The 27,193-nt window shown below is 34.9% G+C and overlaps 4 protein-coding genes and 1 long non-coding RNA gene across 5 annotated transcripts; all 5 read right to left on the bottom strand.

The window, feature by feature from the left end:
• Nucleotides 1–3,257: 3,257 nt before the first annotated feature.
• On the bottom strand, nucleotides 3,258–12,820 carry LOC133879372 (putative disease resistance protein At3g14460). The gene is made up of 5 exons (XM_062317911.1): nucleotides 9,658–12,820; nucleotides 9,339–9,430; nucleotides 8,669–9,055; nucleotides 6,458–6,680; nucleotides 3,258–4,582 (listed from the first exon to the last, which is right to left on the bottom strand). Exon 1 carries the CDS (start codon nucleotides 12,818–12,820, stop codon nucleotides 9,713–9,715), a length of 3,108 nt encoding a protein of 1,035 aa, XP_062173895.1. The 3' UTR covers nucleotides 3,258–4,582; nucleotides 6,458–6,680; nucleotides 8,669–9,055; nucleotides 9,339–9,430; nucleotides 9,658–9,712.
• On the bottom strand, nucleotides 5,669–6,444 carry LOC133879239 (putative disease resistance protein RGA3). The gene has a single exon (XM_062317769.1). It carries the CDS (start codon nucleotides 6,167–6,169, stop codon nucleotides 5,669–5,671), a length of 501 nt encoding a protein of 166 aa, XP_062173753.1. The 5' UTR covers nucleotides 6,170–6,444.
• Nucleotides 12,821–12,957: 137 nt separating the features above from the next.
• LOC133879237 (putative disease resistance RPP13-like protein 1) lies at nucleotides 12,958–13,416 on the bottom strand. Its single transcript, XM_062317768.1, has one exon. It carries the CDS (start codon nucleotides 13,414–13,416, stop codon nucleotides 12,958–12,960), a length of 459 nt encoding a protein of 152 aa, XP_062173752.1.
• Nucleotides 13,417–18,877: 5,461 nt separating this feature from the next.
• Nucleotides 18,878–19,673, bottom strand: LOC133878795 (uncharacterized). Its single transcript, XR_009901989.1, has 2 exons — nucleotides 19,479–19,673; nucleotides 18,878–19,383 (listed from the first exon to the last, which is right to left on the bottom strand). It is a non-coding gene; the product is annotated as an uncharacterized LOC133878795 (long non-coding RNA).
• An 882-nt stretch (nucleotides 19,674–20,555) lies between these two features.
• LOC133879236 (putative disease resistance protein At3g14460) lies at nucleotides 20,556–24,147 on the bottom strand. The gene has a single exon (XM_062317767.1). It carries the CDS (start codon nucleotides 23,901–23,903, stop codon nucleotides 20,556–20,558), a length of 3,348 nt encoding a protein of 1,115 aa, XP_062173751.1. The 5' UTR covers nucleotides 23,904–24,147.
• Between the last annotated feature and the right edge of the window lie 3,046 nt (nucleotides 24,148–27,193).

The following is a 27,193-nucleotide window of genomic DNA, read 5'->3' as shown; positions in this document are numbered from 1 at the left end:
AATAAATTAATAAGGAAAATTCATACTATGCATGATATAGGGCTCGTCTCACTCGAGTAGTCAAGAAATTACCTCTAAAGAATAAGTATAATCCATCTTCGGTTGGCATGGACCGTCCACCTAACCACTAAGATGCGGTACGACCCGTCTTTCCTAGGCATGGACTAGCTACGTCTTTAATAGGATACACATAATCAATGGAATAGTATAACCCATCTTCGGTTGGCACGGACTGTCTACCTAAATTACACTAAACTAGGGTGTAGTACAATCCGTCTTTCCTAGGCATGGTCTATCTAATCCTCTTGATCATATATCAATTAAAACCGTTGTATAACAATCATTCACATAATCACAGAAAATATGAAGGATTGAGTTCAATCAATATAAAAGACTTTCTAAGACAAGATAAGAAATTCATAATGATTGAATATAAACATTAAAATCAATTCTCACAGTTATACAACCGTCATGCATAGAGAAAATCCCAAACTAAAATACAATTAAACCATTGTTACTTGGAAAGGGCTACATCAACACCCTATTAGGAGTTTAACCGCTCATCATGGTGCTGGGATGGCCTCCTGCCATGGTATTCTCCTCTTCAACTTGTTAGGTCTCCAAGAAGAATTTCTGTCTAAAGCTAAGCACAAGCCCAAGCACCAAGCACCAAGCACCAAGCACCAAGCACCAAGCACCAAGCACCAAGCACCAAGCACACATTCTCTTGAAGCTTATGGGTTTATTTATAGGGAGCACACAAGTCCTAGAAGCCCTTGGAATTCCAGAAAAATCGTCTCTTGAGTCTTCTTGTCCAAGTAGGAGATTGAAACTTTAATCTAAGTAGGAAAAGGATTCCAAATTCGGCCAGAATTGAGGTCCTTTATTGCGAAGCGATTTTGATATATTAAACGTCCGAATTTGGGAAAGTCTATTTCTGACATATTTGTTGAATATTTTATTAGCTTTCCAACGCTACCAATTTTATTGTAATCCGATGTCTGATGCAAAAGTTATGATTCAAACACTGAGACATATGCAGAATCCAAATTTGAATCCAATCCGATTTTGACTCTTAATGGAGAAATTCCGATTTAATCCTTCACTTGATTTGATTAAACCTAACCACATCATATAGGTATTCTATTATGATTGGTTAAGCTTAAACATATCTTCTAGGTCTTCTCAAAGTGTGCTTTAAGCCCAAAATTAACGGAATTAATTGTGTCTTTATTTAAAACCTGAAAACATTAAAACAACACAAAATCAAACAAATAACAACGCTAAGGAATTAACATATATAAGTTAAGGGGCTTGAATGTGTAACATTCAACGCTTATCAGCTATTTTGGAAACAACCCTGAATAGTTAGTCAAATATAGATATTTATTAATAAAAGAGTATGAATAGTTAGTCAAATAGGGGTGAAAACAACCCTCAACTTCAGGGCTCTCTGGACTGAATCCTATGTATGTACATACTATAATATGACATACATAAATTTTATGTTTATCAAAGCTAAAGACATCAGAATTCAAGGAAAAGAGCCCATCTATTGCATACTCTGGAGGCATATAGCCAATATATGCAATCAACAAAAAGAATTTACACTGGCATATAGCCACCCACAGCTATCATCCATGGATTACATCCTCTTAGTTCATCATCCTGTCAGATCTTGAGATACAAGTTATACAACCAATAAAGAAATCAAAAAAACAAAAAAAGGAAACATACAATTTACCAAGTCTGTAAGCATGATGTTTGAATGGAATATCCACCATTCATTTTCAAAAGGTAACTCTACTAACCTCATACCATAGAGTCGGTTTCTATTTTGCTTCCTATTCTTTGTCGTTTTCCTAGTAACAGGAGTACCATGACAAAACAGGCACCATGAATGAGGATATGCCAGTGCCAAAACAACCATGATAGATGGCCATTATAGTGTGATATTAGTCCATAACATGCAAAACAATCAGAATTTGCTAAAATACAGCAAAACAATCAGAATTTGCTAAAATACAGCAAAACAAAGCTATAGAAAAATCCAGCCCTGAAAATGAAAATTACACATGACTATTCCAATAGAATTGGATGCTTGTGATCTGGGAAGCATCACATGGAGTTCATCTTTGAATTTCAGCATGACAACATGATTGATTTCGAATGCTTTTGGATATACAAATTCATGGTGTCGTTGGATGTGGAAAATCTGGTTTTGACACACCTGGATTAAGAGACCGCCATTCATTTTCAAGAAGTATATATATGTCCATCCTACTGACCTCATACTATATGTATTGAAAATAATATATGTTTTGGTAAAATACTTTTTCATGGGAAATGAACTACATCTTTGCAAGCAATGACCATATAGAAAGATCTAACATCAAAGTTCCCTTTGTAAGAAGAAGACCACCAAAGCTGGTCTTCCCCTTCACATCCCATTCTAATGGAATATAACAAGGTGAAGAAGGAAGCCAAGATGTCCACCTCCCAGTCATGGACCGCTCGAATAAAGCTAACATCCCGCTGAAAGGAACCATTCTCCTAAACCGAGTGAGCTGCAACAAGTGCATCCTTGTCACAAGCTATGTCATACAAAACCAAGAAAGCTTCCTTAAGGGGCATCTCTCCACACCAAAAAATGGTATACTCCTCTATATCTTGAAATTTTTAATAAAGTCAGCAACTGCATTTCCTTTCCATACATGTATAACATTTGCCCAAGATTGTGGATCTTGTGCTGTTAGATTCAGAATCTGTCCTACGTTTAAACCTTGAAAATAAATAGGCTATTCTAAAGGTTGTCTTTAGGAGAAGAATTAAAACAAATAGAAGACAAAATTTTTATATCCAAAGAACTGGGAATGACAGATTTAAATGAAAAAGAATTGTTAGAATTAGAAGAACACTCTTTCAAAATAGGTCAGATTTTAGAAGAAGAATATTTATATTACAATGAAGAAAGAAATATAAATTTTAGGACAGGACTAATCTCGGAAGAAACAGATAACATTAGTCACATAAATCAAGAGCCTTTAGCTAAAGCAGAAGTAATGAGTGAGGTTTCAGAACATTTAAATTTAATGAATGAAGGAGACGAAGGTAGCAGTAGTTCAGACTATACTTTAAATTTATCCACAGACTTTATCATAGGATTAAATTTTTTATTAAATCAGAACGGCGGTATCCTCATTTCAACAGACTATCTCCAAATTCATAAACAACTTTTATTCACAACTTTTCTTCAGGAGTTTTATCTCTATCGGCGACGTTCTCTTTCTGTTCGGCGGTCGGCCACCATCCACCGGCCATCCTCTACCGGTATTCTTTCTATCTCTCTCCATTGATCTATACATGGGTTCTGTTAAGCATTTTTATGGGTATGGATTTTTTTATTTTTTTTTTCTATTCTATGGGTATGGATATTTGGTATGGGTGTTTGGTGTTTGGCACTGGATTATCTTCGTAATGGATGTGAAAATTTACAGCAATCCAAGATCCATCTAGTTATAGAGTGGTGATCAATTTTTATTTTTATTTTTTGAAATTTTGGTTGTGGAAGCCTCGAGGGCCGAATTTCTGGGTTTGAAGTTTTAAAGGATATTGTCTTTTTGTCTATCACTATAAACCATTAATTTGTGCATCTGTTTGTGCCTTTTTCGTTAACTAACTAGATATTACTTCATATTGTGCATCAGGTGTTTACCGAGAGGCAAGGAAAGTGGAAAGCTAGCACCCAATCTAGACAGTTTTGAAGTCTATCAAGCGCTACTGCAATACTTACACTGATGGCGAAAAGCAGGATGCATCATTCCATGGATTCATATGGATGACTAAAATTTGTCTGAATCTTGTCTTCTTTGAATAGCAATTGCGTAATTCTTTCAGTATAAACTAGAGTTGTTAGTTTGCTAGAAAAATGCTTTTTTTTATTAGGAAAACTATGAAAAGTGAACCAAAATCTGGCCATTTCAAACCTGAACCCAAAATCACAACCCAAATATTTTCACCCTAAACACCATACCAAGCCAACCATAAATTTCCCCTCTCCATCATTAATAAATCATTCCAATTAATCGCTTCCATATCCACAAATCAAAAGCCAACCAAACACCAAAAGCACAACAAAATAAATCATAGCACCATAATTATCAAGAAAACATATTCCAACAACTTGCCACAATTGCACGGTGGGATCACCAAAATTACACTTTGATCCCATTTCCTTCATACTAACAAAATTACATTACAACATGTCAACAACAAGGGCCAATCGCATGGAATTGATGACATGCATCAAACGATAGATACTTGAGAGCTCATCACTATTAAATGAAAGCAAGCACCGCATATGGTTGAGTATGTTACATACTTGATCGAATATGAGCCGCACATGCACATGCATTGCAATCATCGGGTCTGTTGGGATTATGGCATTAGCTACATCTGTCATCCAAGCAAGTTTTCGAACTAGGTCATTATTGATATCACACGCTAATTGTTGCAAAAGATATAGTAGTACTTCTTGGTTCAAAGGGAGAGGAACCATTGAGAATAGCCACTGTAGATCAACCTGAAAATAACAAAAAATACCACACAAGTTCAAAACCCTAAACTTGTTTCAACCAAAATTCTCATTCACAACATTTGTACGGGTAAGTAAAGCACATCTAAATGATCATATCACATCTATTCACCTTCTAAATAGCAAATAATCATTTGATTGCTCCTATATCGTGTAAAACATTGAACAATTAAAATGAGAAGTAAAATAACTACCCCAAGACACAATGGACACATCATTTCTTTGTAGAGCTACAGTGAAAGCCTCCCCATATTTGTGTTCAAATGGCTATCGTGATAACTTATATGTTCTATCAACCGGCACCCCAACCTAATGAGTATATCCCTTGTAATTAATACAACCAACTTAAATGAGATTTGAAAAAAGTGGGTGACAAAGAAAAAAGTGGCACATATACACTTGGAAACAATCAACATAGTTGAACAACAATGAAACAATAAATCATACAATCACCGAGTCGAAGCAAAATTAAAAAGCAAACAAAAGTTTATAGCCTAACCAATTTGAGGGCCAACTTGGTTGGCCACAATAAGTAACTAAAAACACAAAAGATAGAACAACTTTTAATCAAAATGGGTGCCAACATTTGGATTCACTCAATGTAGAAAGTCAAAGGAAACCTAAAACAATCATCAATTGCCTAATAGAAAGAAAGAAAAAACTTAAGCTTTTGGGATAAGTAGTGATTTAACAATAGAGTTTGAATAAAAAAATTACTAATGAAAAACTAAAAAGTATATTACTCTTCATAAGACTTTAAGCAAGATCTTATTAGCTTTTATTCATTTTTTTGAAAGAGGTGAGAGTAACATAAACACAGAAAAAAAGTATAAACTTCTACTAAAAGTATAAACTTTTTCAAAAACATGACCTTTAGGAAATATTAAACAATAACCAAAGCATTGCTTTAAATGTGAGGGAAGATATTTGTAACTTAAATTAAAAGTTGGAAGAATATTTGTCTCGTCAATTGGCGAATCCCATAATTCGCTCTTCAATATCCTCTTCCATTCATCAAGATCTAGTTTAAATTGCAAGAGACCGACAATTGTCTTGGCTGCTAAAGGTAGGCCTTTACACTTTTTCACAATTTTGTCGACCTATTACTTCTAGCTCCGTACATTCATTAGAGTTGTAATCGTGGAATGCATGTTTTGCAAATAGTGACCAACAATTTTCCTCTCCTAACTTCTTTAGTTGATGAGTTGGAACAGTGCGCATGATTGATGCAGCACCTTCGTTGCGTGTTGTTACAATGACTATGCTTCCTTGTACCCCAGATTTTAATGGATTGCTTAAGACTTCACATTTAGCTTTATCCTCATACCATTCATCATCTAAAACAAGTAGGAATTTCTTACCCATCAATTTATCTTGTAGTGTAAATTGAAGTAGATTTAGATTTTTATCAGCATTAGTAGACAAACCTACTTCCTCTAGAATTAATGTTTTAGTTACCCTTAACACGTCAAACTCATCCGAAACACATACCCATGCTTGAAGGTCAAAATGCTCCTTCACCCTCTTGTCCTTGTATACAAGCTTAGCAAGAGTGGTCTTGCCAATTCCCCCCATGCCGACTATAGGAATCACACACAGATTTTCATTGCTAGTTGCATCATGTGAGATCAAGAAGCTTATTATTTTTTCATTATCATCATCCCTACCAAAAATATCAGATTCTTCGACCAAAGAAGTCGTGGGCAATCTTTTTAATGATTCTCCTCCAACACCTTCTTTCAAGCCTAGAACATCCTTTTGTTTTGCTAGATATTCTAGTTTGTCAAGTAGATATTTTATCTTTGGCTCTATCTCCTTAATAAAAATGACTAAGAAAAGTAGAGATAGGATTTAGTAGCTTACTAGCAGTGGTTTGAAATTCAGCATCCAACTTACGTTGCAAGGATTCAGTGGCTATCTCGTCCAAGACGTCTTCTGCATCATAGATAGCATCTTTCAACTCATTCAGCCACGCTTTCACCGCAGGCTTTGTAAGTTGTTTTTCCTCCGCATCTTCAAGCAGTGCATTCACGGACAGCAATGATATCTTCAACTTGTGCACGAGTCCCTCGTTCAGTTTTCGTCCCTGGAAGAAGCCAACGTATTATGAATAATAATGTCTCGGAATAAAGATTCAAAGTTCTAATTCAGTTGAATTATAACAAGATGATATTAACTTGACAAATGAGCTCCTTATTTTAGATTTATTACGTTAAATGTAAGCCATTTTGGGTCTGGTCGATAAAAATTTCTTCTCTTTTTCTGTTTTTTGTTTTCAAAATAAAATTATTAACAAACCATCCAAAATACAAAAAACACTCAAAACTGTTTTTATATTTATGTTGCATTTAGAACAGTTTTTCAAGAAAAGAAAATTAATTAACTCCGAAAATATATTAACAAACAGTCTTTAAATCTACTAAAAGATTTACTTAAATCGATTGAAACAATATTAAATTAAAACATTTAATTGAGAGATGCAATTATCAAATAACACTCCAAGAGGAGATTGTGTGGCCAATTGCCCTGGACTCACAATCTAATTATTATTATTACTATTATTATTTAACAAGAGGAATCAAAGAAAAAGCAAAAAGCAATGCCATAGAAGGTGAGTATGACCAAAAGTCTTCATTATCACCAAGTCTTTGCCGGGCAGGGCACGTTGTAGGAAAACTTTGCTCCTTGATAAGATTGATATTAGTTTCAATTGATGTTAATTCTATGGAAATCATGAGTTAAAGAAAAATATGATAATCAAGATCAATTTAAAATTAGCTTAGTACGGACCGGATCCAAGACCCCGTCAAATAGTAGGCCTATAGCTATCAAGGCCCGAAAAAGCCCAACATGAGGCCTGCTCCAGCTAAGGCCCGGAAGATGGGCCCAAGAGCCTAAATGTGGCTCATAATCACAAGATGTATATATATATATATATATATCACTCTACAGTAAGAAGATTCCGTTGTTTCCAAAAGTCTCCCAAGCAAAGATGTACGACAAAAGTTTCTGGCAATTTTTCCTTCTAATATTTTGCTAGTTTGATAAAAGTCCCCCAAGCAGACTTTTGGAAACAACCCTGAATAGTTAAGTCAAATATAGATATTTAAAAGAGTATGAATAGTCAGTCAAATATGCATATATAAACAACCCTGAACTTCAGGGCTCTCTGAACTGAATTTTATGTATGTACATACTTTAATATGACATACATAAATTTTATGTTTATCAAAGCTAAAGACATGAGAATTAAAGGAAAAGAGCTCATCTATTCCATACTCTGGAGGCATATAGCCAATTTATGCAACCAACAAAAAGAATTGACACTGGCATATAGCCACCCACAGCTATCATCCGTGGATTACATTCTCTTAGTTCATCGTCCATGACAGATCTTGAGATACAACCAACAAAGAAATCAAAAAACAAAAAGGAAACATACAATTTACCAAGTCTGTAAGCATGATGTTTGAACCTCTAGAAAAAGAGAGTGCAAAAAGCTTTGAATTAGATTTATTCAGTCACAATGCTAGATACACTAACCAAGTTTGTAAGCATGCACGTTTGTTTTCGAACCTCCAAAAAAATAAAATGATATTAGAATGAATTCCAATTAAAGCAAAAAATAAATAAATAAAAAGAAAACAGAAAAAAGGAAAGTGCATGCACACAAATCCTGGAACTAACATGGTGACTTGCTATGCTGATTATTATAAGTTTCAGCACTTCGGGAATAGAACAGGAGTACCATGACAAAACAGGCACCATGAATGAAGATGTCAGTGCCAAAACAACCATGATAGATGGCCATCATAGTGTAATATATATTGGTCCATAACATGCAAAACAATCAAAATTTGCTAAAATACAGCAAAACAAGCTATAGAAAAATCCAGCCCTGAAAATGAAAATTACACGACTATTCCAATAGAATTGGATGCCTGTAATCTGGGGAGTATTACATTGAGGTCATCTTTGAATTTCAGCATGACAACATGATTGATTTTAGATGCTTTTGGAGAAACGAAAAAAGTCGAAGACAAGGAACAAAAGAAATCACCATTGAAAACTGACCTGAATTGTCTAATCAACTGATATGGACACCAATATCAGATACCCAGCTGCAATTTCTTATCTCAAAATGTTGGTAATTGAAGGTATCAGAGACTGCACTAGCTTCCAATTGGTGAAGTGCCAGATAAATATTAGATATTTTGTTATGATAAATCAAGTCAGCCACCTTAATTAACTAGGATCATACAATATGTACAAGAAAAATCCTCTGCTGCCATTCATTACCTTTTCCTACATACCAGCTTTTAAGAGAAAAGATACAAATCGACAATTCAAAGCCTATGCTGCAGACAAAAAAAAAAAAAAAAAAGGAGCAAAATTCCCATGCATGATCTCGATTTTCTACCCAGCCATAAGTCCAACAAGGTACCACGAAATTTTCAGTACCTGTTCATCAGAAATAACTTCGTGTCTTAATCAATAAATAAATAGTAACACTTTCATAGTAGACTGAAACATAAAATCCATACACACTAAGCAGATGAGATATAACATCTACGATAACTAAATCAGATCAATACGGATTACCCTTTTTCAATAACAAAAGATCCTACACTTTTTGTTATAAATAAAATAAATTTATGGGCTTGAATTTAGCAAACATAAAATAGACCCATTTCGAGAAAAACTGAACCAAATATTTGGGAGTTAATTGGATTAATTATCTAACCTTCAGGCATTCATGCCTCACAAGATCGTAGACTCTATTTACCTGCCTCCGCTCCTTGTAATTGTCACCCAAGCTCTCCGAACCTCTTAATTCTGTTAGTTAAAAATTCCCATTCAGTTAATGAAACAATTAGACAATGATAAAACAAAGCGAAATTTTCAGACAAAGAAACTATATATGGAAGAAGTCCACCCTCAAACTGCACCAGATTGATAATGTCCCCCAATGACGAAATACCATTAATAAAATAAAAACTAAAACTAAAAATCAAGAAAACAAAAAAAAACCAGGGGTGGCCGACTTTGAGAAGAGCAATTACCTAACAGATGTGCAAGTATTATAACAAAAAATAGGACTCTTGCAAGGCTTTTAGCTCATCCAATATATTCTTCATAATCAATCAATATGTGATCGACATCAGGAATCTTTCGTCGTTCTTTCCCTTTCTTGCTTTGCCACCGTTTCTTCAACAAAGGGCAATAATCGATCCGTATAACAGAAAGGGATGTAGACAACCCCTCTTTTGGCATGTACTTGAGCTTAGGGCAGTTGATGACCCACAATTCTTCAAGAGATGTGAGGTGTTGAAGCCCTCTCTTGTCCAAAGATTTCATATTTGAAAATCCAGTGATAGTAAGCCCGATCAGACAGGAAGGCAGCAACCCTGGCTCTGGAAAAGACTCAACATCTTCATATTTGCCACAAAAATACAAATATCTAACAGATAGGAGTGTTTGTAAACCCCATCCCATCCGACCGGCAATGAGTTTTTCACAATTCTCGACATAAAGTGCTTTCAAATTGGAAGGAAAGCCCCCTTCGGGCAACAATTCAACTTGTGGACAATTAATTACAGTAAAAGTTTTACAAGAAGGGAGGAGTATATGCATCTTCTTTGGTAGTGACCTCAGACTTGCACAACTGCAGACACAAAAGTATGTAAGGTCGGGGGCACAAATTCCTCCTTCTGGAAAAGATACAAAATTAGGACAATGGGTGATGGTAATATGCAAGGTCACTAAATCACGTCCATGTTGTTCTGAAACTGTAAAAGATTCCAAATTCTTACACCCAGAGATGTTGATATAATAAAGCTTTGGGAATAAGTCTAATGGAAATGACTTGAGGCAATCACAAATTTCCAGCGACAATCTTTCAAGGGATGAAAAGTCAAGGTGTGTTGGGAGCTCTAACTTCATACAATTTGAGATTGTTAGCTCTTGAAGACTGCTATTGGAGTGCACCATTTCCTCGGGAAGGGACTCTAGTGCGTCAAATCCTTCAATATTGAGCTTCCGCAATCCAATTGGCAATTCCTTTAACAAAACCTCGTTACAATGTCTTAGCTGCAATTTGTGTACAACAGGAGCCCTTGGGAGTGAAGCGACCAACTGCGGACATTTATGAATCCCAAGTTTAGCTAAAGAAGGAAGATGGACAGGCAACCCTCCTGTCAGCTTGGGGCAGAAACCAATATAAAGCTCTTCAAGTTGAGAAAAAGCTCCACCTTCGATTTCAAAACCAAAAGAAGACCATTCCTCCCACTTCAACATTTGCTTGAACTTTAGAACTTTCAAGGCTCCAAATGGCTTAACTGATGAAGAATCGTTGCCATAAAACTCACGATCCACTTTAACAACTTCTTCAAACCCAACAACAGAGAGGTACTGGAGAGAGTGTAGCTGCCCAAGTGGTGGCAAGTTGCGACAATGTTTACAGTTTTTTAGGTGAAGAAATACTATATTAGAAAATGAATTATGCCCAACCCAATCTGGAAGACTTTCAGCGCCATAATTGTTGATAGTGAGACTTTTCAAGTTACTATGGGGCTGGAGATTGTCAAGTATAGATTTTTGACATTCTAAAATATTAGCATCTAATGCATTCCATTTCAACACCAACTCCTCAAGGTACTCCCTATCTTTCAAGCATGCTTTCAGAGCATCTGTAGGAGATACAACGTTTTGGAGCTTTAAAATAGAAAGCTTTCCTCGAAGATTTGCAAGATTCGCCAACTCTTTAATGGAAGCCCCACTATGTTTGCTAACAATAAATTTAGTTAATGTTTGAAGACGTTTTAGTCTACCCAACTGCATTGGCATCTTTTTTATGGCAGTTCCACTGATATCAAGATGACGTAAGTTACTGAGTTTTCGCATCTCCCTTGGCAATTCAGAAAGATCTTTACAACCTGATAAATTCAATGTTTGCAAATTGTACAACTTACATATGGAATCAGGCAGCCATTTAATTGCAGTGGAAGAAAGGTTCAAATAACGTAGATGCTTGATTTTGCCAATTGATTCAGGCAACTTAGTGATATTGCGATAGTGAGATAGAGAGAGCACCCGCAAGCATCTTAGCTTTGGCAATAAATCAAGTGGTACTCGTGTAGTTAAGAAGAAGTAACTATGGTCTGGTGACAACTCCAATGGCAAGAATGTGTGCAATCGAGTAGCCTCGTAAAGAGACTCAAACTTCTTAAAGTTATCATGTCCCCTTCTAAAATATGAGAAATGGCGAGTCTTGTTCACAATTTCATGAGAATGGTCAACCTCCAATCTAAAGGTAAACTGCCCGGACACAAATTTTGCCAAGTCGTTGACAAGATCATGCATTACAAAACCTGATTTATTGCCACTTGATTGTTCCAACAAAGATCTTGACACTAAAGCAAGGAAGTAATCTTCACCAACCTCTTCCATTCTTTTGTTTCTAGTTTCTTTTAAGAAACCTTCTGCCATCCATAATAAGACTACTTGATCTTTTTCAAAAACATGATCTTTAGGAAATATTGAACAATAAGCAAAGCATTGCTTTAAATGTGAGGGAAGATATTTGTAACTTAAATTTAAAGCTGGAAGAATATTGGTCTCGTCAATTGGCGAATCCCATAATTCGCTATTCAATATCCTCTTCCATTCATCAACATCAAGTTTAAATTGCAAGAGACCGCCAATTGTCTTGGCTGCTAAAGGTAGGCCTTCACACTTTTTTACAATTTGTCTACCTATTACTTCTATCTCTGAACATTCATTAGAGTTGTAATCGTGGAATGCATGTTTTGCAAATAGTGACCAACAATTTTCTTCTCCTAACTTCTTTAGTTGATGAGTTGGAACGGTGCGCATGATTGATGCAACACCTTCATTGCGTGTTGTTACAATGACCATGCTTCCTTGTACCCCGGATTTTAATGGATTGCTTAAGACTTCCCATTTAGCTTTATCCTCATTCCATACATCGTCTAAAACAAGTAGGAATTTCTTCCCCATCAATTTCTCTTGTAGTGCAACTTGAAGTAGATTTAGATTTTTATCAGCATTACTAGACAAACCTACTTCCTCTATAATTGTTTTAGTTACCCTTAACACGTCAAACTCATCCGAAACACATACCCATGCTTGAAGGTCAAAATGCTCCTTCACCCTCTTGTCCTTGTATACAAGCTTAGCAAGAGTGGTCTTGCCAATTCCCCCCATGCCAACTATAGGAATCACACACAGATTTTCATTCCTAGTTGCATCATGTGAGATCAAGAAGCTTATTATTTTTTCCTTATCATCATCCCTACCAAAAATATCAGATTCTTCAACCAAAGAAGTCGTGGGTAATCTTTTTAACGATTCTCCTCCAATTCTTTCAAACCTAGAACATCCTTTTGTTTTGCTAGATATTCTAGTTTGTCTAGTAGAAATTTTATCTTTGGCTCTATCTCCTTGACAAAACGACTAAAAAAAGTAGAGATAGGGCTTAGTAGCTTACTTGCAGTGGTTTGAAATTCAGCATCCAACTTACGTTGCAAGGCTTCAGTGGCTATCTCGTGCAAGACGTCTTCTGCATCATACATAGCATCTTTCAACTCATTGAGCCACGCTTTCACCGCAGGCTTTGTAAGTTGTTTTTCCTCCGCATCTTCAAGCAGTGCATTCACTGACAGCAATGATATCTTCAACTTTTGTAAGAGTCCCTCGTTGAGTTTTCGTCCCTGAAAGAAGCCAACGAACTCGCCAGCTGCCATTCGTTCAAAAAAGACTTGGAGAAAGGGAGAGACAAGTATTCCTGCAACCTCAGCCATGTTTTCTTCTTTGCAAATCCAAGGAAATGAAGGTAGGTACGTGATTGCAAATAGCAGAGCAATATGATATATTGGAAGCTATATATGTTTTGCTTTTTACACCAAAAAGTCCACCGGCCGGAGTAATAGAGTAGAATAAAGAAGAGAAGAGTCCGAGTTGTGCCAAAAAAGCTGACATATTCATATGATTTTACCAAAAAATTTATTTTTCAACGTAATAGCAAATTGAAATAGGCTTCGAGGCTATGTTTGGCAATGAAAATGCCATGCCACGGTAATGGGCAGCCATTTTTTTTATCTCTTTTTATCACCTTTTTATATTTTTCAATAATAATTAACATCAACATATTCTTATTTTTATCTCTTTTTATTTGAATAATAAAATAAAAAATCACTAAAACACAAATTTTTTTTATTCTCTTATACAAAATTTTTTACTTATATCATATCCACTACTTTTTATTAACTCTAAAAAATAAGTATCCACTATTTCGATATGGCAAGTCGTTTGCCAAACAAGGTCCAAGTCCAACGCAACAACAGCTTTCATGTCTAGACAGATCTGTCTATTGTCTAGTCCCATTCAAGAAGAAGACGAGAAACAACAAGAAGTGAGACTGGTTGGTTGGTGGGTTCTACTTGCTTTCTTCCGTGACTCTTTTTCTTTCCACACCACACAAGTAAAGACAGAAAATGTTACCCGTGAGGAAAATTTGAAGAAGTTTTGTGAAGTTAGGAGTCTGTGTCAATGTCAGATCGACTAAGCTTGGGTCCGGATGGCGTATGATTATTCCTCTTTGTGTCAAAACCCCATTGCTTCAAATGACACAGCAGCAGTAATGCCTTAATGGTTAGGTCCACTTGGAGCTTTCTCCGATTAATTTCCCAAGTGCCATGACACCTTTTCCTTCAATGCATGGGAGGGACCGGAGGAGCTGCCCGGCCCTACCCAGTCTCTCCCCCACTTCCGGGGGCTTTTGGACCTCCAGAAATTCTGATCAGTAAGTGTGAAGCAGATCATACTGAACACTATGCAAAAAGTAAAGCAGATCTTACCTAAATCCAATATTATGTCACGTTGGAAACAACAAAACTCTTTCTAAACTATGTGTATGTATCTTTGTATAATCATTAGGTATGTATGTACTTCCTGGTGTCCACCCTGTCTAATGTATCTCCTCCTTCAGCTTGTTTAAATATAAAAGTTCCTGTCAGAATATTGGCCTTTAATAATATATTATTAATTTTAGAAGTAATAAAAAGTGATGATGTGATATAAAGTAAAAAAAAATTTATATAAAAAAGTGAAAAAATTTTGTATTGTAATGAAATTTTTTATTTGAATAATAATAAAAAATTATTGAAGTGATATAAAAAGTAAAAAAAATAAAAATATTTTGACGTGAATTGTTATTGAAAAATATAAAAAAGTGAAAAAAAAAATGAGAATAGTGTGCTCCACAATCGTGTAATGGTATGTTGTTTGTCAAACGAGTCATTCTACACATGAGTCTCTCATCCTCCCTTCATCCTCCTTTGCTAATAAAAAAATCGATTTTTATTAAAAAGTTGTCTCTAATATGACATCAGAGACAACTTTTTCTTTAAAATCAATTTTTTTAAGAAAAAGAGGGTGATGAAAGAATGATGAAAGACTCATTTTTAGCATTTCCCTTGTCAAACATACCCATTTTTGTTGCTTGCACAGTGAAAATGGCTAATCAAATGTACGTGGAGTAATATACGGTGGGAATAAGAGTAACGGTACACATGGCGGCCGAGCCTTAGATGATTTAAGCCGTTGCTTAAAACCTCGATTTAATTGAATAAGGCTCCCAATTACTCAATAAAATAAAATATAAAAAGCAGTCTCTAACTAATAATTATATAATAAATATTTTAAAAAAAAAAATCAAAGCTAAAAAAACAAAGCTATAATATGATAAAAAGTTAATAAAATATTATTTAATTAAGGCCTCCGCTTAATAAGCGTACAATACAAGATATTTTCAAAACAAAATTTAAAATTCTAATATATTAAAAATATAATAAATAATTTTTAATTAAAGCTTTCAATCATATTAAAGATACTTGCAATTTAAAAGTCTCATTATTTATATTCAAGGAAAAAAAAAATTAAGAAAATATTGGAAGCTGTATATGTTGTGCCAAAAAAGCTGTATGATTTTTCAAGTCAACAGCAAATAGGCTTCAAGTCCAACACAGCAACAGCTTTCATGTACGTCTAGACAGATCTGTCTCTGGTCTAGTCCCATTCAATGTGGTGGACTCCACACCACGTGATTGAATCAGGGAATCCAGAGAAAACGTTAAGGACTAGTCCATGTTTTTGGGTTTGATTGATGTGGATTAATTTGTTTAGTAGCGAATGATCGATGTCATATAATTAAAAAAATTAAAAAATAAAATAAAATTGTTTCATAGTAGATTTTTTTATTTAAATAATTAATGTGATATAAAAAATAAAATAAGTTAAAATGTTTTGAAATGATTTTTTTGTTAGAAGTAAAAATATGGGAAGAGAAAGGTGTGTTGATTATGATATTAGTTTCGGTTGATTCTAATAATCAAATTGCATGAAAATGAATGAAAGAAGCATTATTCATGTTTAGTTTCCGCTTGTCTTGTATTATTACTCATAAAATCAAAGAATTGAAGCTTGTATTTTGAATTAATTTGACAAATGGGCTCCTTATTTTAGATTTATTATGCTAAATATAAGCCATTTTGGATTTTTTTGATAAAAAATTATTCCTCTCTTTTTTGTTTTCTGTTCTCAAAACAAAAATATTAATAAACCATCCAAAATATACTGATTTTATATTTTATGTCGAATTTAAAACAGGTTTTCAAAAAAAAAAAAATCCCAGAATATATTAACAAGCAATCTTTAAATCTACTAAAAGATTTCCTTAAATCGAATGAAACAATATTAAATTAAAACATTTAATTGAGAGATGCAATTCCATCAAATAACTCTTCGAGAGGAGATTGTGTGGCCAATTGTGCTGGACTCACAATCTAATGATTATTATTATTATGTAATGAGAGGAACCAAAGAAAAAGCAAAGCAATGCCATGGAAGGTGAGTATGACCAAAAGTCTTCATCATCGCCAAAAGTCTTTGCCGGGCAGGGCACGTTGTAGGAAAACTTTGGTCCTTGATAAAGATTGATATTAGATTCGGTTGATCTTTAATTCTATGGAAATCATGAGTTAAAGAAAAATATGATGATTAAGAAATAAGAGGAAATGAAGGAAGACCAATAAGGTCACCAGGAAAGCTAAATCAGAGTGTAAGCTATCACCAAAGATGTAATATATCATTGCACATTAAGAAGATAAGTAGCCTCCATAAAATGGATGGATTATAAACACTCAAAGAAAAATGGGTAGCAAAGATTTAGTGTTCATGGTGTAAATAGATTAAACGACCCAAAAAAAGTATTATTCATATATGCACTATCATTTTAAAATGATTAGTCAAGTTATAATATGAAACTTAACGCTCATAAATATCTTTATAATTCATCTCGCTCTATGTAGGCTAATTATCTTCTCAATGTGAGACTGATATCATGACAAATAATTGAAATTATCCTGTGTCCAAAGGCCAAAGGCATAGCCTCAGGGCAGGGCCGTACCATTTGAGGAGGCCATGACCCTAACAATTAGGATTACTTTTCTTTCCTGAGTAGTGAGTACCATAACATACTCCAATTGCTAAAACTGCCTAAAAGAATAAAACAGTAATGCTTCATTTCCCAGCACTTTCATCACCAAGGGCACGACCCTTTCACGATCAAATTCTCAGTCAATCAAGATTCCATAGTTTCCAAAAGTCTCCCGAGCAAAGATGTACGACAAAAGTTTCTGGCAATTTTTCCTTCTAATATTTTGCTAGTTTGATAAAGTCTCCCAAGCAGACTTTTGGAAACAGCCTGAATAGTTAGTCCAATATAGATATTTGTTAATAAAAGAGTATGAATAGTCAGTCAAATAGGGATATAAACAACCTGAACTTCATGACTCTCTGGACTGAATTCTATGTATGTACATACTATAATATGACATACATAAATTTTATACTTATCAAAGCTAAAGACATCAGAATTCAAGGAAAATAGCCCATCTATTGCATATTCTGGAGGCATATAGCCAATATATGCAACCAACAAAAAGAATTGACACTGGCATATAGCCACCCACAGCTATCATCCATGGATTACGTACATTCTCTTAGTTCATCATCCATGACAGATCTTGAGATACAACCAATAAAGAAATCAAAAAAAAAAAGAGGAAACATACCATTTACCAAGTCTGTAAGCATGATGTTTGAACCTCTAGAAAAAGAGAGAGTGCAAAATGCTTTGATCGAATTAGATAAGAAAATGTTAAAGTTATTTGGTCACACTGCTAGATGCACTATACCAAGTTTGTAAGCACGCTGTTTTTGAACCTCCAAAAAGACAAACTGATATTAGAATGAATTCCAATTAAAGCAAAAATAAAGAAGATGGAAAGTGCATGCACGCAAATCCTGGAACTAATAAGGTGACTTGCTATGCTGATTATTATTAGTTTCAACACGTCGGGAAGAGAATAGGAGTACCATGACAAAACAGGCACCATGAATGAGGATGCCAGTGCCAAAACAACCATGATAGATGGCCATCATAGTGTGATATTAGTCCATAACATGCAAAACAATCAGAATTTGCTAAAATACAGTAAAACAAAGCTATAGAAAAATCCAGCCCTGAAAATGAAAATTACACATGACTATTCCAATAGAATTGGATGCTTGTAATCTGGGGAGCATCACATTGAGGTCATCTTTGAATTTCAGCATGACAACACGATTGATTTCGAATGCTTTTGGATATACAAATTCATGGTGTAGTTGGATGTGGAAAATCTGGTTTTGATACACTTGGATTAAGAGACAGCCTTTCATTTTCAAGAGGTATTATGTCCATTCTACTGAGTTCATACTATATGTATTGAAAATAATATATGTTTAGGTTATTGGGGGGAAGATAATATATAAAATAAAAAATACTTCTTAATTTGCAAGCACTTTTTGGTTCTGGTTGGCAGATGGTATATTGATTGTGTGCATGAGTTTGCATACTGCAAGTAGGAAACATGCTAAAGTTCAGAGAGGTAGCATAAGGAGCATCTCCCCCATGATCTCTTTCATTATTGGTCATAGGACAACCAGATGGCAGATGGGTGTTATTTGTCTCTGTTTCAGTCTCCTCCCACCTTTCTTGATTATTTTGTTCTCCTCAAATAAATAATCATCAACAACATAGTTGATTTTTATTTATTTATTTATTTATTTATTTTTTAAATAGATGAATTCTGGTCTCTATTTAGCACCCTTTTATTTTATATCCTATTTTTCAGGAACCATAAGATGCAAGAAATTAAAAGATACCAAAAAATCAATCACACAAGACACCAAGATTTAAGTGGTTCGGCTTAACAAGCCTACATCCACTGGCGGAGACGATCCAAATGAAATTCACTATCAAAAGACGGAGTACAAAATAGTAGAGGGAAAATCACTCAAAACCCAAAGTCTCAATACACCCAAATCTCACTATCACACAATAGAGATTATTCTCCCAAAGACAGAATTACAAACTCTCCTTTTGCCGGAAATAGATGAAGGTTGGTCCCTATTTTTCTATTTTCTCACTTGAGCACCATTTTATTTTTCTCTCTCGCTAGAAGTCTAAGACCAAAACCCACCCAAGGACATATAAAACCAGCGGAGCCCGCCTACTTGAATGAGGGTGAAAGTTATACCACGTCAACCGGGCTGAGAATAGATGGTGAATGTGTAAGAAGGATGATTCTGATATAGGGTAAGCTTCCACATCTTGGAGAACTTCAAAGGGTCCCTAGCTCACAAGCGATATAAGATTTCCATTTCTGTCAATGATATGAACATATAGCTAGGTGTCAGTAATAAAATGAACTATCATATCAATATACAATTATGGACGTATAAATTATATAATGTCAACCTCTAACACCCGGCTGCAGTTTTTTGTTACCAAAAATATCATCCATCTTAACAGGGACCACGCAGTAGCCACAAAAAATCCTTTGCTTCCAATGATTACCTTCAGCAAATCTAGAAGTTCAAAGCCTACACTTGAGCAAATCTAGAAGTTCCAAAATTTCCCATGATCTTGATTTAGTACCACAGAACAAGTTGAATAACTGAAATGTCTGAATCAAAAAATAAATAGCAATGCATTAAAAGTAGATTAAAACAGACAAAATCCACACACGTGTATATGCAAACCTCTACGTTGTGTATTCATAACCAAGGTCTTCCATCTCCTACATTCTGTCAATAAAATAAGAGAGGCAAAACGTTAGAAAAAGGCAGGTACCTAAGTGGGATTCCTACTATAATTTTGTAGACATTTGTTGATCAATAGAACAGAAACGGAGGTAGGCAGCCCCTCTTCTGGCATGTACTAGAGCACATGGCAGTTATGGATTCGTTATTCTTCCTGAGATGTCAGTTGTTGAAGCCCCTTCTTGTCCAAAGATTTTATGTTTGGAAAATTAGAGATTTTAAGAACGGAGAACGGTGAAGTAATGGAAGAACTTTATTAAAAAGAAAAACAACTCATGGGCACGAATCTAACAAATACAAAAGAGACAGTTTGTGAAAATCTGAACCCAGTATTAGGTGTTGGAAATTTTAGCTGACCTTCTGGCATTCATGGAGCAAATACAAAATATTCTATATGTCCGTCTTTGCGTCTTGTACTTTTAATCTGAGCTCTTCAATCTTCTGTATTCTGTTGACTGAAAAGTTTCCATACAGTTAATAATTAGAAAAACCCAAATTAGGTAGTGATAAAATGAAGAGAAATTTATCAAACAATGAAAATATTAGAAAACCAAATGTAAGAAAGAATTTGAGAAAGCTATATTACAAGAAGCAAGAGGATCATATTCATAATTAGCTTATTGTAAAGAGTAATTACATGAGTGTAAAAGCTGAACATATTGTTGTCACCTTTGAGATGATGTGCAGGCATTATAACAGAAAATGGGACTCTCTTCGATACGAGGCTTTTGGCTCATTCAATCAATTCTTCATCATCAATCAATATGTGATCGACTTCCGGAATCTTTCGCCATTGTTTTCCTTTCTTGATTTGCCACCGTTTCCTCAACAAAGGGCATTCTTTGATCACTATTGTAGAAAGGGAGGTAGGCAACCCCTCTTTCGGAATGTACTCGAGCTTACCGCAGTCCCTGACAGACAATTTTTGAAGAGAGGTGAGGTGCTGAAGCCCTTTCTTGTCCAAAGATTTCATATTTGGAAATCCAGTGATAGTAAGCCCGATCAGACAGGAAGGCAACAGCCCTGGCTCTGGAAAGGACTCTACGTCTTCATATTTGTCACCGACTGAAAAATATCTAAGTGACGGGAGTTTTTGCAAGCCCCATCCCGCCCGTCTGGCAAAGAGTTTGTCACAATTATCGACCGCCATATATTTAACATTGGAAGGTAGTCCCCCTTGGGGAAACAACTCAATTTCTGGACAATTAATTATTTGAAAATAATTAAGAGAAGGAAGGAGTACATGCATCTTCTCTGGCAGTGACCACAGACTCTCACAAAACGAGACCACAAAGGATGAAAGGTCGGGGGCAGGAATTCCTCCTTTTGGAAAAGATACAAAATTGGGGCAATTACTTATTGTAATACGCAAGGTCACTAAATCACGTCCATTTCGTTCCGAAACCGTAAAAGATTCCAGATTCATACATCCAAAGATATTGATATTATAAAGCTTTGGGAATAAATCTAATGGAAATGACCTGAGGGAATCACAACACTCCAACCGCAATGTTTCAAGGGATAAAAAGTATAAGTGTGTTGGGAGCTCTAACTTCCTACATTCCCAAATTTCTAACTCTTGAAGGCAGTTGTTGGAGGCTACCATTCGCTTGGGAAAGGACTCTAGTGCATCAAATCCTCCAATTACAAGCTTTCGCAATTTAGTTGGCAATTCCTTTAACAGAACCTCGTTACAATCTCTTAGCTGCAATTCGCGTACAACAGGAGCCCTTGGGAGTGAAGCTACCAACTGAGGACATTCATGAATCTCAAATTTCACTAAAGAAGGAAGATGGACGGGTAGCCCTCCTTTTAACTTAGGACAATTATCAATATAAAGCTCTTCAAGTTGAGGAAAAGCTTCATCTTCATTTTCAGCACCAAAAGAGGACCATTCCTCCCAATTTAACATTCGTTTGAACCTTAGAATTTTAAGGGCTCCAAATGGTTTAACCGTTAAAGAATCGCTGCCGTAAAACTCATGATCCACTTTAACAACTCGTTCAAACCCAAAAACACAGAGGGTCTGCAAAGAGGGTAGCCGCCCAAGTGGTGGCAAATTATGACAATGTTTGCAATTTTCTAGGCAAATGTATGCTATATTAGAGAATGAATGATGCCCAACCCAATCTGAAAGACTTTTAGCGCCATAGTTGTTGATAGTAAGACTTTTCAATTTACTATGGGGCCGAAGATTATCAAGTACAAATATTTGACATTCTGAAACATTAGCATCCAATGCATTCCATTCCAACACCAACTCCTCAAGGTACTTCCTATCTTTTAAGCATGCTTTCAGAGCATTTGTAGGAGATACAACATTTTGGAGCTCTAAGATAGAAAGCTTTCCTCGAAGATTTGCAAGATTCCCCAGCTCTTCAATGAAAGCCCCACTATGTTTGCTGACGAAAAATTTAGTTAAGGTTTGTAGACATTTTAGTCTACCCAGCTGCATTGGCATCTCTTTAATTGCAGTTATGCTGATATCAAGATGACGTAAGTTAATGAGTTTTCGCATCTCTCTTGGCAATACAGAAAGACATTCACAACCTGATAAATTCAATGTCTGCAAATTGCACAACTTACATATAGAATCAGGCAACCTTTTAATTTTAGTGAAAGAAAGGTTTAAATAACGTAGATGCTTAATTTTGCCAATTGATTTAGGCAACTCAGTAATATTTCGGTAGTGAGATAGAGAGAGCACCCGCAAGCATATTAGCTTTGGCAATAAATCAAGTGATACTCTTTTAGTTAAGAAGTAGTAATTGGAGCCTGGTGACAGCTTCAATGGTAGGAATGTATACAATCGAGTAGTCTCACAAAGAGACTCAAACTTCTTAAAGTTATCATATTTGCTTTTGACATATGAAAAATGGCGAGTCTTGTCCACAATTTCTTGAGAATGGTCAACTCCCAATCTAAAGGTAAATTGTCCGGATACAAATTTTGCTAAATCGTTGACAAGATCATGCATTACAAAACTCGATTTATTGCCACCTGATTGTTCTAACAATGATCTTGATGCCAAAGCAAGTAAGTAATCTTCACCAACCTCTTCCATTCTTTTGTTTCTAGTTTCTTCTAAGAAACCCTCTGCCATCCATAATAAGACAACTTCATCTTTTTTAAAAATATAATCCTTGGGAAATATTGAACAGTAAGCAAAACATTGCTTTAAATGTGAGGGAAGATATTTGTAACTTAATCTTAGAGCTGGAAGAATGTTTGTCTGGTCTATTGACAAATCCCATAAGTCACTCTTCAATATCTTCTCCCAGTCATCAACTTTTAGTTTAGATTGCAAGAGACCTCCAATTGTCTTGGCCGCTAAAGGTAGACCTTCACACTTTTTCACAATTTTCCTACCTATTACTTCTAGCTCTGGACATGTGTTAGAGTTGCCAAATGCATGTTTTGCAAATAGTGACCAACAATCTTCTTCTAGTAACATCTCCAGACGATGAGTCGGAACAGTACGCATGATTGATGCAACATCATCGGTGCGTGTTGTTACAATGACCATACTTCCTGGTGCCCCAAATTTAAATGGAGTGCTTAACATTTCCCAATCAGCAAAATTCTCATTCCAAACATCATCTAGAACTAGTAAAAATTTCTTACCCTTCAATTTATCATTTAGTGTAAGTTGAAGCAGATTTAGATTCTTACTATCGGCAATAGTAGCCGAACCTACTTCCTCTAGAATTGTTTTGGTTACCCTGAACACGTCAAACTCATCAGAAACACATACCCATGCCTTAAGCTCAAAATGCTTCTTCACCCTCTCGTCTTTGTATACAAGCTGAGCAAGGGTGGTCTTGCCAATTCCCCCCATACCGACTATTGGAATGACACATAGATTTTCATTGCTAGTTGCATCATTTGAGAGCAACAAGCTTACTATTTTTTCCTTATCATCATCCCTACCATAAATACCAGATTCATCGACCAGAGAAGTTGTTGGCAATCTTTTTGATGATTCTCCACCAACACCTTGTTTTAGACCTAAAACATCCTTTTGACTTGCTAGATATTCTAGTTTGTCAAGTAGATCTTTTATCTTTTGCTCTATCTCCATGACAAAATGACTAAGAAAAGTAGAGATGGAGTTTCGTACCTTACTTGCAGTGGTTTGAAATTCAATGTCCAACTTACATTGCAAGGCTTCAGTGGCTATCTCGTCCAAGACGTGTTCTGTATCATAGACAGTATCTTCCAACTCAACGAGCCAGGTTTTCACAGAAGGCTTTGTAAGTTGTTTTTCCTCCGCGTCTTCAAGCAATGCATTGACGGACAACAATGCTATCTTCAACTTGAGTAAGAGTCCCTCGTTTAGTTTTCGTTCCCGAAAGAAGTTAACGAACGTGCCAGATGCCATTCGTTCAAAAAAGACTCGAAGAAGGGGAGAGAGAAGTAGGCCTGCAGCCTCAGCCATGTTTTGTCTTTGCAAGTGAAATGAAATGAAATGAAGGAAGGTGGTTGCAATCGGCGGAACAAAAAGAGATTGCAACGGATGAAATGAAAGAAAGTGAAGGAAGGTGATTGCGAACAGCAAAGCAAAATGAGAGATATTGAAAGCTATGTTTTGCTTTTTACAGCAAACAACACACACACACACACACACACACATATATATATATATATATATATGGAAAAAAGTCAACGGTAGTGATGGACCCACACGGCTGCCATGGGAGGTGACTTGATTTGAATCAATTTAGTCAGCTAATTTAGGAAATGAATAAATTTGTGCAAGTCGACATTAGTCATTGAATAAACTGTATTTTCTTATTTGAGACGAATAAATCAAAGAAGTGGTGGAGAACAACTCGCAGGAAACAACCAACCACTCGGATCATTAACGTCGTATATATACAATATATTCTTTTTAAGCCTAAGATGAGCATCCTCTTGCTTACAATATAATTCTTACCTAAATACAACCATCTTCTTCAAAAATTAAAAAATAAAAATACAACCATCTTCTCCTCCTTTATTATCAATCATTTCTCAAGAATTCTTTTGTTTTTCTTCTTCTTCTTCTTCTTCTTCTTTTGAAGGATTTCTGTAGAATGCTTGAGTGGAGGTGAAAATAGCTGTAAACAACAGATATATTACATTATTTTATAGTGAAATTGAGAGTTTTAAAGTTATGGAGTAATTGTAAAAGTGGTAACAATTTAAGAGGGTTTCTTGAATTTTTTTTCTATAAAAAATAAATTTATATTAACATTTGGTCAAATTTGAAAATAAGAATAAAATTCAATTATTATTAGAGAACCCAGTAGAAAAACAGGCTATTATCTCGAGAAAAAAAAAAAATGCTCTTAAGCAGGGGATTGGGGAGAGCTCTGCCCTGTGATGTTGATGCGTCCTAGTTGTTGCCACATCGTGGCCGGCGGTCTTGCAATATTACAATTATTTTTATGGGGCACATTAATTAACTAGAACATTTAATGGAAAGCATGACAAGTTCCCTTCGCTAGATTGGAATAAGATCCTTTTTTATTTTAAATGGAATAGATACTATCTATTTTATAGTCATAATTTAAATTTAATACATTTAAAAAAAATTAGAATATATAAAAATATATATTATATTTTTCATATATTCCATATTTGAAAAATATATTATATTTTTTTTTGTATATTCTATATTTTGTTGATATTGTAATATTCTCTATTTACGGGTTAATTGTAATCAAATCATGAGAATTTAATTATCATACTTTGTATTTACTCTAAACCCTATAAATATGACATTTGTATTTTAAACAAGCAAGTTAATTAGTACAATGTATTCTTTCGGGCTAATTCGTAGTGGTAGACATATGTGTCTAACACCGAACCACCTGTAATTCCTTATATTTTTTTTTCTTTGGTTTTCGCTTTTATTACTATATTTTAAATTTCTACATGGTATAAGAGCAATCTCAACAGGTATTTGGTTTCCTGTTCTTTAGTAGATTTTTTTTTTTTGTCGTGTTCTTCAAATATTTCTCTAATTTTCTTTTATTTTATTCTTATTTACTTCGGGTTTTTTTTTTTTTTTTCAAAAACTTAAGATGCTTGTTGTACGTGCTCTAATTTGATTCTAAGAACTTGAAATTAAGCACTTGTATCGTCAGCGGTTGGTACATGTGTACGTGTGTGTGATTCATAAACTTCATAACGTTCGGCAGCTTATTGGACAGCCGACAACCAAAGTTATTTTTGTCTTTAGTCTTCCATAACTGATGCTCTGTATTTATTCTCATTACTTTGTAATTAAACATTTTATATATACATGTCCAAAATACCAACAAATCCCTCGTGATCTTCGAAAGCTTTAAGGGAAGTTTTCCATTTTCCTCCTCTCCAATGAGAATTTTATAAGAAAACTACACATATGTCTCTGTGTCACATTTAATATTGTAATCATGATATTCAATATGATTATTCCACATAAATGGTTCATGAGAAAACGGTTTTTATATTTAATAATTTTGATTTAATTCTTTGACGGGGAGGAGGAAAATCAATTAACCATTAAAAATGAGAGTCCCTGACCTACATATATAAATAGCATGTGTATCCATCTATTGGCATTGGTAGGCATAAGTCAAATGAACCTCTCTAAATTTATGTTTTTTAGATTTTCTGTTGTTGCATAAAAACTTTCTTCATTTTGATTGAACAAAGCAATGGATGGAAATATTTATAATTATTCCGATACTTATTTAATTAGCATTTGACTTATAATATGCTAACATGTGATATTAGAGCCTGCCTTGATGCCTATTTGTTTAGCATTATGTTTATTGTTCTATCAAGTATTGTTTTGCTGTTTTATAACTTGATCTGGATCACGAAGTTTTACATCTTATTGTTCATTGTGTAGATGTAGGCGTGATCACACCATAATTAGTGTCGTCATTCCTATACCCAATCATTCCCTAAAAATGTGATAACTTTCATGGAGATTATAACGAAATGATATAACTCTTGATAAAAAGTTATATTGTTTAGAGAAATGATACATCTCTTCATAAAGAGTTGTATTCTAAAGAGAAATGATATAACTCTTTACGAAGAGTTACAATACTTCTATATAAGTGTAGAAAAACAGAACATAAGAATTCATTCTTGCATAATTGGTAGCTATCCAACCGATGATTAAAATAAGGAATTTTGGTTTTACAATTTATCGATTTTCACAACTACGTGGATTTTAAATTTGTAACCACTTGCAATAGTATGAGACTTTGCAGTATAGAACTAAGGAGGGTATCATATCACAAGGATTGGAGGGTTGTTTTAGTTATGAAATACTTAAGACATTGCCTAATTTAATTATGAAAAAGATGATTTGTTTAGTTTTATCACTAA

Source organism: Alnus glutinosa, chromosome 10, assembly GCF_958979055.1.
Source record: "Alnus glutinosa chromosome 10, dhAlnGlut1.1, whole genome shotgun sequence".
Lineage (NCBI taxonomy): Eukaryota > Viridiplantae > Streptophyta > Magnoliopsida > Fagales > Betulaceae > Alnus > Alnus glutinosa.
The sequence above is the reverse complement of the archived record's forward strand: the minus strand, read 5'-3'. Positions and strand labels throughout refer to the sequence as shown.

Excerpts from the sequence above, each read along its gene's own strand:
- LOC133879239 (XM_062317769.1), bottom strand. The coding sequence starts at position 6,169 with ATGGGGGGAATTGGCAAGACCACTCTTGCTAAGCTTGTATACAAGGAC.
- LOC133879372 (XM_062317911.1), bottom strand. The coding sequence starts at position 12,820 with ATGGGGGGAATTGGCAAGACCACTCTTGCTAAGCTTGTATACAAGGAC.
- LOC133879237 (XM_062317768.1), bottom strand. The coding sequence starts at position 13,416 with ATGGCTGAGGTTGCAGGAATACTTGTCTCTCCCTTTCTCCAAGTCTTT.
- LOC133879236 (XM_062317767.1), bottom strand. The coding sequence starts at position 23,903 with ATGGAGATAGAGCAAAAGATAAAAGATCTACTTGACAAACTAGAATAT.